Source organism: Enhydra lutris, unplaced genomic scaffold (genome assembly GCF_002288905.1).
Source record: "Enhydra lutris kenyoni isolate GAN:26980312 unplaced genomic scaffold, ASM228890v2 scaffoldscaffold21, whole genome shotgun sequence".
Lineage (NCBI taxonomy): Eukaryota > Metazoa > Chordata > Mammalia > Carnivora > Mustelidae > Enhydra > Enhydra lutris.
The window spans coordinates 34,811,005-34,824,769 of NW_019154105.1; the positions used below are offsets into that span (position 1 = coordinate 34,811,005).

The 13,765-nt window shown below is 43.2% G+C and overlaps 1 protein-coding gene across 3 annotated transcripts in view; it reads left to right on the plus strand.

The window, feature by feature from the left end:
• LOC111149146 (amyloid beta precursor protein binding family B member 2) overlaps positions 1 to 13,765 on the plus strand; it is a 312,250-nt gene that overhangs the window by 126,995 nt on the left and 171,490 nt on the right. For all 3 annotated transcript variants that reach the window (XM_022506093.1, XM_022506091.1, XM_022506092.1), the window contains one exon: positions 4,644 to 5,459. In XM_022506093.1, coding sequence (XP_022361801.1) covers positions 4,644 to 5,459 — 816 coding nt within the window. The remainder of the gene's footprint in view (positions 1 to 4,643; positions 5,460 to 13,765) is intronic.

Genomic DNA, 13,765 nt, shown 5'->3' on the forward strand with positions numbered 1-13,765 from the left:
GGCCGGGCCCACTTTCATTCTTTTGCGTGTGGCTGTCCCGTTTTCCCAGCACCATTTAGTGAAGAGACTGTCCTTTCTCAGTTGTATACTCTTGGCTCCTTTGTCATAAGTTAATTGGACATACATGCATGAGTTTATTTCTGGGCTCTCTGGTCCGTTCCATTCATCTGTGTGTCTGTTCTTATGCCATCAAACTTCACATTTCTCTTAGAAGAAGTTTCCAACTCTATGTTTCTCCCATGTGACTATTTCTGGACTTTTGTTCCTCTCCTCCTGTTCCCCTAGCCTGCTTCCCTTGGGGCAAGACTTTCCTTTCACAGAGAAAATGAAGGCTGTCAGTTCTGCTTTTCCTAGACTTGGTGTCACTCTCTCCACCCTTCCTCCCTCTCCTCCCTTCCCTCCTGAAGAAGTGTCCCCTGTCTTGGACAAGGCTGGCTCTCTTGTATCTGCTGTGGTCCCTCATCTCATTACCTGGATTCTCCCTTCTTCGTCTGTCCCTCTTTCGTGTTTCCGTTTATCCCTTCTCTGTTGCCCTCTGTGTTTCTGCCTTATAAGCAATAACACATCACAAAGACTCTTAATCTTTAAAAAAAGAAAAATGCCTTCCTATAACCCCAAATCATGGGCTGCTCTCTGCTGCCTTTCTGTTCTTTAGTGAAGTTCTTGAAGGTCACTCTGCCCGCCTCTGCCCTTCTCCTGAAGCTGTGAGGGGCAGAAGCCGCCCATGTTCTTATCATCAGCCAGTGCTGCTTCATGGAGGCCTGGTCTTCTTGCCTGGTCAAGAGGTGAATGCCTAGACTCAGTATGATGGCAGTTGAGAGGGAAGGACTCCCCCCTCCATCCCCCGCCCTGTTCCCCGTACTTAAGTCTCCCATGCCCACCTTGTTCTTTCCCTACTGTCTTGATAGGACTATTGACCGTAGCTTTCCAGATGGTCTCCTTGCGTGTGTTTGGCTTCCCTTTGATAAATGTCAGAGTCAGACCCTAGTGCCAAATGGGAGACCATAAAGATGGGACTAGCCTGCCTGTTTGGTTAGGGAGGCACCCTCTGTCTACGTCATTCTCCTCTCTCCCTGATGACCTCTGGTGTTTTAATTGCCTCATTTCCATTGCTTCTTTAATACCTTTTCACCAGAGTCATCTTGGAGAACATGCTGGAGGAAAGTTGCCCTTTCCCTCTGCTACATAAAGGAAGACAGCACACACACACACACACACACACACACACACACACACACACACACATCCTCTCCCTCTCCCTCGCTCTCTTTCTCTTTCTCCCTCACCTTCTCTCTCTGTTTCTTTCTCTTCAGCCTCCTTCATTCTTCATTCTGTTGAAGTACTTGATCTTCTTTGCCTCAGGGTCAAGTCCAGTCCCTTGGAGCATGTCTTGTAGGACTCTGCCTGACTCTTCTCCCCTTTACCGCATCTCCTTTTGCGTTTTGATTAGCGAAGACTCCTCAAATGTGGATCCGGCCTCTCTTACCTTCAGATCCTCTCCAGATTGAGGTGGGAAGACCACTCACTCCCTTCTACCTCCCCAGCTCCCATCCTGGTTGATTTTTATCACATTATTGTGTGTTTGTCTTTAGCAAGGCTGAAAGCACTTAGCAGGTGGGATCTTGTGTGTCTCGGTTTCCCTACTCCCACCACGGTGCCTGGCAAGAAGAAAGTGCTCAGTACATATGGTGGCCTGCAGTATGGCGAGCAGAGACAGAAGCACGTGAGGAAAGAGGGAACCGTAAAATAATATGAATCCCTAACGGTATGCCAGGCCCTGGGTTAAATGCTGACAGCCATCTCTCTTAGTTCTCAACAAAACTCAGTGAGGTGAACTGTTACTATCCTGATTTTACAGGAAAGAAATGGACAGTTTAACTAACTTTTCTGTTATAACAAGGAATTTGGACTTATTCTTAAGCTTTTGGGCTCCAAAGAAAACAGCTCAATGGAAGATTTAAAGAGACATTGTAAGATTTTCTTTGCATTAAAAAAGAAACAAAAAACCACCTACCTCTACACTGAGGAATTTTTTTTTCTATTATTAAACTCTTCTGGACCCAATGTCTTTATCCCATCCCGTTGGTCTGTTTGCTTTCTCTGTCAGTACAACAGGACTGTTTCTATCACTTGGAGCTAAGCAGGTGGTAAATTTGGGGCCCCTGGTAGGCAGCCCTGTGCTCTGTCCCTTGGATTAAAAGGGTGCGGTTTGTTGACACATTATGGTTATTACTATACTAAATCCTTGGGCCTGCATTTCTCATTTTAATCCTCAGAACAATCCTGGCAACAAAAATGCCCCATTTTTCAGACAAGAACACTGAAGGTCAGGTGTCCTAGATCACTCAGCTAGTAACTAGCCTGTCTGAGTTCTTTGTTCTTACCCTCCTGGGCACTGCCTCTCACTTTCAGGGGCCTCCTCCTTTGAAGCCTTCATCTTTCTAAGAATTTGCTAACTTTTGCCTACTTCTTTTGACCCCAGATGACCGCTTAGCTGATAGTTAACTCCCAGAGACAACTGTATACTTCATAGCATTAACTTGGCTGCCTTAGTTCTAGATGTGAACCTTTGATTTTGCTCTCAGGTGATACCATCGTTTAATATCGAAAACACACTCAAACTGTGCTCAGGCTTTGATCTACAAAAACAGCACAGACAGAGCTGTTTTGTACAGGATAGTCCTGTTGTTCTAATGTAACCCGCCCAAACCTCCCCTTTGTGATTTCTAGCTCACAGGAGAGTGACAATGGGCATAGGGAGGACGGTGGGATCTAGAAGAACATGGCTAAAAGTTTTTTTAATCTGTCACACCCAGGATATAAAAGCTATTTAATCACCTAGAAATTTTGATGGTATTCTTTCTGAAAATGTTTATGGTTATGAGCAAAGTAAATAAAACTTTCTTTCTAATAACATTGCTAGAATATAGTAACTAACATCCTAAAATAGCCTGATAGAAGATTTTTTTTGCCAGGTCTTTAAAAAAGCCAAAGATTTCCTACTTTCTTATAGTAATATCATTCTGCATACCTAAGAGTTTTCTCTTGTGTGCCCATGTTACAGATACGTGTCTCGGGGAAAATTCTGTGGCTTCAAAGTGAGCCCTTTCCTATCAAGTGCTGTTCTTGATTGAGGGTGAATTCTAATCTGTAATACATAGAAGTGGTAGTAATAGTTAAAACAGTGTAATTTATAAAATATGTAGTCATCAGAGCATTGTTTAAAAGGGAGCAACAAACTAGATTCTCTCTTCCTATAAAATGAATCCCAGGTGGTTAGTTACATTGCTGGGTAAGCAGGAATCCTGATAAATAAATGGGGTCTGAAGTTTAACCACTTGGTTTACAGCCCTTAACTGTCTCTGTGGGCCACACCGTCATTGCATTTATGAATGTGGGCCCTGCTTACAGCATTATGTTGCCTACCTTTCCAGAAGCACATGGACTCCCGGATGAGTGGGTGACTCTTTCCTAAAGTAGGCGATCCTGAGTATTTGATGATAGAAAGGAGTACCTCTAAACTCCCAAATGGAGGAATATTCTTACCTTTCTCTCCTGGAGAGGTCCCTGTTTTGCCTGGGGAGTGGAAGAGGGAGTTGTCACAATACAATTTTAGGAATGTTGGGAGCTGTGCTTTGGTTCATTTGCCGGTATAAACTCACTGAGGCCTCTGTGGAGGGCAGAGGATCAGATAAGAAAGGGGTCATTCTTCACAGACTGAGCAATGTGAAACCTTAGGAATTCTTGTTGATGAATTTTATTCCCTTCTAGTCTGAGAAACCTTTCTTTCTTCCTAGCAAGAGACATATGGAATAAATCACTGATGGTATGAGCAATATTTGAGATAAATGCAATTGTCAGGTGGTTTCCTTGGAGTCCTGCAAGGGCACATGGGGACTGTGAACAGCTGAGTCTGTATTGTAATTCAGTGGAACATGTTCAGACTCCTTTGGGGGCTCTAACCTGGCAGTAGCCTAGGGCTCAAGGCTGCATTATTAGAAATAGTTTTGTGTGCGTGTACGTTCTCCAGTAACTGAGCTATTTCTCCAGAATGTCTCTTTCATACAAATACTAAGCCCAGGTCAGAAATATTCACAAAGATATTAGCAAACTCCAGTGGAGATTTGACTTTTCCAGGCATTCGGAACACAATTTCTAAATGTGGTTGAGAAAAATTACCTTGGCTGTATGGTGCATCAGTGAACAGTGACCTTTCAGGTTAACTAAGAAAGCTGGAGCCCCAGATGATTTTTGAGCAACTTTTTTGTTGCCCAAAGGAACTACAGAATAGAAATGTGGTGTGAATGTTTAGAAAGGGGGTGATTTTCAAGGCTGTGAACAATGACCAGAAGAAAATGCTTTTATATGACTACAAAAGGGAGAGTCTAAATAAACTTTGGACCCTTAGAAGACCTTTTAGCTTTTCTAAAAATTGGCTTTTGTGTACCCACATTAAGCCTTTTATTTGTTCCTATTTAATTTATGAGTGAGCAGGGAAAACAGGAAAATGGGTCAATTCTATAAGAATGTATACAACGGAAGCATTAACTCTTTCAGTTTTTTGTATAAAAATGTTGGCTCACCGTAGGCTAAGCAGTTCACTCATGTCAGGCAGCTACTGACGAGTTTCTTTTTCTTTCCAGCTGACTCAGGTGTAGACACTGTGGCTGTGTTTATGGCCAGCAGCGGAGCCACGGACATCACGAATCGCAACAGCCCGGCCACACCACCAAATACCCTTCATCTCCGTTCCTCCCACAATGAACTGTTGAATGCCGAGATAAAACACACTGAAACCAAGAACAGCACGCCCCCCAAATGCAGGAAAAAATATGCACTAACTAATATCCAGGTGGCGATGGGCCTCTCCGATCCAGCCGCACAGCCCCTGCTGGGAAATGGCTCCGCCAACATCAAGCTGGTGAAAAATGGGGAGAACCAGCTCCGAAAGGCCGCAGAACAAGGACAGCAGGACCCCAACAAAAACGTCAGCCCCACTGCAGTCATCAACATAACTTCTGAGAAGTTAGAGGGCAAAGAGCCCCACCCGCGCGATTCCTCAGGCTGTGAAATTTTACCCTCACAACCCAGGAGAACCAAGAGCTTCCTAAATTACTATGCAGACCTGGAAACGTCAACCAGAGACCTAGAGCAGAGCGTGGGCAACCAGCACGGGGCTGTGGAAGAGAAGTCGCAGCTGGGCCAGGGCCCGGCCTCCACCATCACTGGGAACGGCGAGGCACTGCCGCAGAAACCAAACAAGGCCCAGTTCAGCCCTGAAGATGGTCCGGCGGCCACAGTGTCCTCCAGCCCAGAGACCAAGAAGGATCATCCAAAAACGGGGGCCAAGACCGATTGTGCCCTACACCGGATCCAGAACCTGGCACCGAGTGATGAGGAGTCCAGCTGGACAACACTGTCCCAGGACAGCGCCTCCCCCAGTTCCCCGGATGAAACAGGTACCCACCCCCTGACCCCCGCCCATGGAAGGGGAGTAGACTCACAGTGGCACTTCCTTTTGGTGTGTTCTGTTATGGATGGGGTTAATCTCTAGTCCGACCAAAAAAAAAGTCCATTTGGGGGCAGAGAACTCAAGCCTATTGGGGTAAAATTAGGCAGCTTGTGTGGAAAATACTGTTATATTTCTCAGTCGTTTCTTTTTGGTTCCTACATCGGTTGCTTGTCCTGGTAAGCATTTTTGTGAAAGAAATGTTGCCGTGGTGTTAAGTATAGTAGAATGTCACCTGTTTGGAAATGATACCGCCAGTGTTTAGGTGAACTACTTCAGTATACTATCTAGAAATCCTGGGTTTTGTGAAGCAAAGTAATAGAAGAGATACAGTTGCAGGGGACAGCATATATCTTGATTAAAAGAACCAACTATTTTAAAAGTTCTCAGAACGTATTTATGCTCACACTAATGAAAAGTTAGAAGTTTACAAAATTTAAATTTCTGCTCATTATAGATATTTCCCTTTGACCTTTATGGGGGAACATTTCATTAGCCTTGTTCATGTGATATTTGAAAGTAAGAGAGTGGAGTTTCTTCTCTAATATATTCAGAAGCTCAGGATTTTAACAAGTCTAATTGAGACCAGACTTTCTTGACCTTTGTCTGTATCCATAACATCTTCGGGTTTGTCCGAGGAGTCACAGCTGGGACAGAAACGAACAGATTCTAACAGCCAGCTCCTTTCAATTGCCTCTTTTCACTGCTCCCCCAGTGTACTGCTGATAGATTAAAACACGTAGTGCACTTTGTCGTATCTAAATTCAGCGTAAACAAGCACTCACCAAGGCTTATTTCTCTAACGTAACCCAGTAACCTGGCACCTACCCTGTAGGTTCCAAGGCTCTGTTCATGGGCTGTCAATGTAACAGATCATACCACCTCAGAAGGAAAGAACATTTCTGCAACCTACAAGGCAGAGAAATGACAGGGACTCCAGATAAGGAAAAGAGAAGGAGAAAGTGAAGACATTGACTTGTTTTTTTTTGTTTTTTTGTTTTTTTTTAAGTGTTTTTGAAGTGCCCTTTAAAATTGCGGCTCTTCAGATGATGGATTTCATCATCAGCCCGCCGTGGCCGGATATGGCAGTAGGGAGGTTGAGATGAGTCCATTTCATCTCCTGAATGTCTAGAGCTGCACGCTGCTGGGAGCATAATTATGTTTAGTAATATTCCTGAGTTCATAGCTATTACATTTTACGCACTGGGAAGTATCATATCCTATCGCTGATGGACGCTGTCACCTGCCAGTGTTGGAATTCACATCAAGGACTTCTTCAGCATCTCCCAGCCAAACTTCTCTGCTGTTTTCAGCAGCACCACCAGGACCTCCTTGTCTCCCTCCTGTCCTGACAGCCTTCCCGTTGCTCTCCCAGGCATGGTGCTGGCCGTTGTAGGCAAATTTCAAATTTCACTGCGTGCTATTAAATGTACAGTAAAGTCTCCTCTGTTCCTCCCTCTAGCCCCTTTCCCCAGTGATGACCACTGTCGTCGTCTTCTTTTTTTTTTTTAATTTCCTTTCAGAGAACATTTTAGGCCTATACCCACATTTATAATAAATTTTAAGATTTACCCACATTTTATGATGATGCTATTTTTTAAAGAGTCCCTATCTTTTAGAGCTATATACTCATATATAATAATAGATACAATGTAATATAATATATACTAATATAAAAATATCATGTATGGGATTTTCTCCAAAATAACTGAGGTGGAGATAAAAAAAAGAAAAGAAACCAAACTGCCCCAAAGCTGATAATTATTAAAGATGGGTCCATAGGGTTAATTATTCTGTTCTCTCTAATTTTGTATCTTTAAAATGCTCCACAATTAAAAGTTAAAACAAGAAAATATTACATCAGATGGTTTTACAACTGGTTGGCTTTTTCCTCTTAAGGATGTGTTTTGTAGAGCAGCGCGTATGAGGACATGCTGTTTCTCTACCTCAACAATAGCCATGCTAGTCCACGCTTTTCGAGCCCTGTGGTTTATTTACTGATTCCCTCACTGCTGAGTGTTTGCATTATTTCTGTCCCAGGCCCTTTTCTTGTTGAGTGTGGGCGTCCGTAAGGGCCTGTGGAGAGCCCGGAATTCAGGCTGAACGTGTGCACTCTTCTCGGTCCACTCTGAGTCTCTCCAGGACTCCTTCCTGGGGTCTCCTCTGCTCACCACTCCTTCGCTCAGTGTGCTGGCCTCACTTTCCGTTGGTTTCTCTGGTGCTTGGCCCATGATGTGAACTGAGCTAGAGCTTTCTCGAAGCAAGGAGACAATATGTTCATTTTCCTCTCTTAAAGTCAGTTATAAAGGCCTTCACATTTTAAAGGAAGATTGACAATATGGTGCTGTCCCTTCATGGGTGGCTAAGGATAGACATTTTGAATCAAATATGCCCAAAAGAATGTGTTAAATGTGACTCTAAAGCAGTGAGACTGAGTTTTTTAAAAACATGCTCAAGAACCAAACCTGTGCAATTTTTTTTTTTTAAAGATTTATTTATTTTAGAGAGAGTGAGAGAGAAAGCACGTGGGTGAGGGGAAAGGAAGATGGAAAAGGAGAATCCCAAGCAGACTCCTCGCCAAATGTGGAGCCGGACATGGGGCTCGATCCCACAACCTTGAGACCATGACCTGAGCTGAAATCAAGAGTCAGATGCTTAACCAGCTGAGCCGCCCGGGTATCCCCAAACTTCTGCTGCTGTTCACCATATGGTCACTTTGGGATCTCTGCACTTACTTCAGCATGCTCAAGGTCTCAAAATATTAGCATCAATAGTTCTGGGGAATTCTCTGGGAATTTCCTCATAGCCAATTGTGAACTCCTACTGAAACGAAACCACTTTACTTCATGATCACACTTCCAAGTTTCGGTATACCCACTCCATAAATTAGTGAGTAAAATAAAATCAACGAATATCCTAAAATATAAAAAAAACCAAAAAACAAAAAAGGGGCACCTGGGTGGCTCAGTGGGTTAAACCTCTGCCTTCGGCTCAGGTCATGATCCCAGGGTCCTGGGATCGAGCCCTGCATCTGGCTCTCTGCTCTGCGGGGAGCCTGCTTCCTCCTCTCTCTCTGCCTGCCTCTCTGCCTAGTTTCTCTCTGTCAAATAAAAAAAAAAAAAACCAAAAAAACGAAAAAAAAAGCAAAAAAACAAAACAAAACAAAAAAACAAAATCAATGAATTTCCAGCATTTGTGTTTCTTTTGATTTTGTCTGTCCAGTGAAATCTACCGTTAATGTTTACATCACAAGCAGTTCAAATGAAATGTGTATGTTTCACTTAACAGTGGTAAAGTCAGTGTTTATTATACATTTCATGTAATACACACATGTTTATATCTATTAAAAACACAAGCACTAACTGTTGAAAGAAAAGAAGAAATAAGGCAAATTTTTGTAAGATCCTGGTATGTATCGCCAGAACACATAATACATGCATACCGGTCTGTATTGCTGAGTGTGTATATTTGCTTATCTGCTTTGTCTTAAGTAAATACTCATCACACACAGTGGCATGTGTTTTATGACCAAATCATGGCTCAGTTATCTTTGGATTGCAGACTGTGCTTTGAGGAGCCGAGAAAAATAGAACAGACTCATTCTACCTTCGGGGCATCCTTTCCAAGTTAGACTGCTATCTATAAAATAAAATGCCCAGCCTAACCCAGAGATTGACTACTTTCTATTTCTCTTTCTTTCTGAATTGCCCCCTCTAGCATTTTGGTAACTCCCCCCAACCCCCGCCCCGATCAATCATCTGTACAATATGTTGCCCCTCTTTTCCTCCTTTGTCGTCTGCCCTCTGAGAAAACAAGAGCCTGTTAGGAAAAAGAAAAACATCTGTGAAATCACTGAGTTCCATAGGAGTTTACCAAAGTTAAAAAAAAAGGGGGGGGGCTCCTGGGTGGCTCATTGGGTTAATGCCTCTGCCTTAGGCTCAGGTCGTGGTCCCGGGGTCCTGGGATCGAGCCCCGCGTCGGGCTTTCTGCTCAGCGGGGAACCTGCTTCCTCCTCTCTCTCTACCTGCCTCTCTGCCTACTTGTGATCTCTGTCTGTCAAATAAATAAATAAAATCTTTAAAAAAAAAAAAAAAAGCCTTGACTCCGATTCTAAAAGTAAGGGTCTCATCCTGTTTTGGTGCTTGAAGGTCAGAACTTGTGATCTGTTAGCATTTTGCTTGAAATACGGTTCCCTCCTTGGCCCCAGGTGAGCACGGTGACTCAGAGAAGTAGGAGTTGGTCAGATTGTGTGTCTTCTCTCCGGTAGTCTCCTGCTGGTTTATGCTGGTTGTGTGAAAACTTTTGAAAGATACAACATGTTGATGCTACGGGGCTACAGGTTTCAGTGCCTCATTGGTACCAACTGGTAATTCAGGTTTAACTGGGGGCTTCATAGAATCAAAGATACAGAGTGTGAAACCGGGTGGATCTTGGGGACTAGCCACGCCACCATTAGGTTCACAAAGGCAGGATATACAGAGAGAAAACAAAATCTAGGTGGTGTGGCTTTGGGCCCTAATGCTTCATGAACTTACTGTTGAGAGCGTGGGTTCTAGAGTCAACTTCCTGAGTTCGAATCTCAGCTCAGTTAGAGGCAGGCAGTTCACAGAGCCTCTCATGTGTAATGTGGGCGTAATAATAGGGTCTGGCATAGGTCAGCTGTGAGGAGTAAGTGAGAGCATTTTCAGAGGGCTCTTAGAACGGTGGCTTGCATATAGCATGAGTTTAATAAGTATTAGTGCTTCTTATTATTAGTGATCACCATTATCGCTGCAGCAGTGGGATGGAAAAGCTTGCTTCTTCCTTAATGATGAGTTGCCTCTGTTTTGGACTCTGATTTTAGTTAGGACCTTCTGCATCCTAAGAGCACACACTCATTCTGCGTGTGATGAGTATTTCAGTCGGTCTTCACCTTTGTATTTGTGTTGTCAATGCCTGAAATACAGCAGGTGAACTTAGTCAATAAATAATGATTGAATAAAACTGGAGGCCATCTACAAACGGCGGCCCTGATGTATTCAGTCAATCCTTTGATGTTCCAGCGCATTCAACGTCTGATTTTGATGTTGGGTATGTATTTTATAACTTAATTGACACAGTTGCCTCGTAATAGGTGAGGCTGAAAAAAATGGTTACTAGGAAAGGTACAGTGAAATTCTGTGGACCTATTGTGTGTCCATGGAATCTCGTTCGTGCTACTTTCTACACCTACTCAGGTGGCCACAGTGGGACTTGAACCAGTGTATTCAAAAACAGCATCCAGTGTTTTCCTGCCACACCATTGCCTTGAGACATATATCTGTGACCTCCAGAGCCTATGTGAGATTTAATCTTCAACTCGGTGTGTGTGGTAGTTACCTTGAGAGTTTGGAAAATGGAAAACTGTATTTTAGAGGATCTTTCTGTGCTTATAAACAATTGAGCTCCAGCTCAAATGGCATCTCCTCTGTGAAACCTTTCAAGACCCTTGGAGTTATTGGAAGTCCTCTCTCTGTATCCTAAAGAAATGTTTTCAGATTTCTTTTATCATGTTCACCTCAGCCTTACTTGAAACTTTGCGTTGAGGCGTAGAGCTCCATGAAAGCAGGAACCAAGTCTTCATTATGTGTGGATACGAACCTCTTCGGAGAGTATGTAGTGCATAGTAAAAGGCCGCGTAAATGTTACCTCGTTGCTAGTTGGGTGGCTGGAGCTGGATGAGAAACATGCACAGTCTCTGAGGGTTGCTTCGTCAAGTCACTCTCGACTTCTTTCTGTAGAAACAGAAAAAGTAAGCACGGGTTGTAAACCATAATTGTGAAGAGCACTGGATAAGACGATTTCTATTCCAGGCTCCTAGGAGCGATGGAGAATGGGGGCTGGTTGTTCAGTCTGCCACAAACATTCCTCGTATTTGAGTTTATAGGTCTGCAAGTCCGAAAGGCCAGTACCAAGAAAAAGGACCGTTTCGATTACATTGGCCTTTACACTTCACCTTGGCGTTGCAAATTGATCCGTGTTGCTTGAGAGTTGACTCCTTTGATGTTATGCGTTGATTGGTTTCCAGTACCAAGGCCAGCAAAGTGGACCTCTTCGGCAAGATGGATAGTTGGTGAGGGAAAAAGCCAAGGCACAAACCTAATTATGTTGACATAATTGGCAGCTCTTCCTGTTTCTGGCTTTGGCTAACTAAAGAGTGCTAGAACGTTGCATAAGTTTATACTATTAACTCTTCCAGAAACTTCATTTAAATGTTCATTCTTTGTCAGTTGTTTTCTGGTAATTTCAACTACAAATGATTTTTAAATTGCTTTTCAGAAGCTCTGATCCCTTAGAAAAATAATTCCAGTATATAAGAAAGGCCTCATTTTCAGCTGGTTTGCCCTGCTGAATTAATTTTAATCTCTTAAATACCCTTTGGTGATTCACTAGCCTTCCTGTCTTGTCTTCTCAGCTGAGTTCCATGATGTGACAGGAGGAATTCAGGAAGACAGATGTGAGATGTTTCCAGAATAGCTCGGACACACTGTGTTCTGGGGTAGAGGATATGATTTCCAAATTAGATTTTCATACCCTGGGGGTAAGAGATGTAAAAATAATTCTTATCTCACCTCATGAACTTAGGGAAGAAAATGATTTTGCTCAAGTGTTTTGGAAAGTTCTAGACAAAAAAAAAGTATTCCCTTAAATGTTCACAATGGTTCTTGGTTGCTCTATAAAGTATTATACTTAAGGGGCACCTGGGTGGCTGGCTCAGTGGGTTAAAGCCTCTGCCTTTGGCTCAGGTCATGATCCCAGGGTTCTGGGATTGAGCCCCGCATCGGGCTCTCTGCTCAGTGGGGAGCCTGCTTCCTCCTCTCTCTCTCTGCCTGTCTCTCTGCCTGCTTGTGATCTCTGTCAAATAAATAAATAAAATCTTAAAAAAAAAAAAAGTAAAGTATTATACTTTAGGAAACAAAAAGGTAAATACAATGAAATGAATGGTAGCAAAAGTCTAACAGTGTGGTAGTGAGCACAAGGTAACAGATCCATTCTAATGGACCCGGAAGGGACTCTGAGGGGCCAGAAGGCTGTGAGACAGAGGATGCTCAGAGGAGGGAACTTCAGTTGATAGGGATGTGGACAGTCAGGTACTTGGTTACTTGTACTGGCGACTGAATAGGCATCAGATGGAGAGCCGAGGAAGCCATTGCCCCTAGAGGTGTCAAAAGTAAAGAATCTCTTTTTTTCTTCTTTGCTTTTCAATTAATTACCAATGAAGTTTAATTTGTATTCCCCCCACTCCCGCACTCTCTTCTCTGCTTTACTGGCATTTTAAAAATAAAAACTGGGGCATCTGGGTGGTGTGGTCAACTGATTGTTGGTTTCATCGTCTGATTGTTGGTTTCAGCCCAGGTTGTGATCTCAGACAGTGTCATGAGATATGAGCACCACATCAGGCTCCACACTCAGCATGGAGTCTGTTTGAGATTTCCTCTCCCTCTCCCTCTGACACGCCTGCTCATGCTCTCTCTCTATCAAATAAATAAATCTTAAAAAAAAAAGAAAAGAAAAGAAAAATTTTGTTTTCTAGTTTTGGTAAGTTTCTGGGAAAGAGTTGTGTGAGCAGAGTGGTGACTTAGAAAGAGAAGGGGTGGCTTCCTCTAGTTGTCTTGAGTGAGGTGCTCCCTGAGGTGCCAGTAGATCCTCTCCTGCCCTTGACGGAGGGCATGTAGCTGCTGGGATTGTGACTCAGTGGGCCCACAGAGACAAAAGGACGACTGGCGACTTGAAGAATTGTTGTCAAATTTCATCACGAACTATCTGCCCAAATTCATTATCCTCACAGAAAAATCTGAAATTAATAAATATATAGAGAGATATGTATACTCCTGCTCTGTGTGTCAGCGGACTCAGCCATATTTCATGAAACTATTATGGCAGAAGTAACTCATGTAATGTTGGTCTTGCCTGTTACAGCCGCATGCGAGAGCAGCATGCTGGGGCCATAGCCATTCCAGTGTCAGTCCCAGCCCTTCCACTAGAATTACCAAGTATGATATGAACTGTTAAGCAAAGTGTGCTTGAAATTTTCCAAAATGTCTTTAGATGACTTCTCAGTGTTCCCCATCTATTAATCTAGTGAGAGGAGGAGAAACATTAGCTTTTCAAAAGCTAGAACATGGGCGGTTCATAAATTTTGTGCCTTAGGTCTGATGCAGGTAAGTACTCAGTTAGCTTTCATAAATGTGAAGGTAGTCAACAGCTGTCCTTATAATTTATATATTGCATACCCCT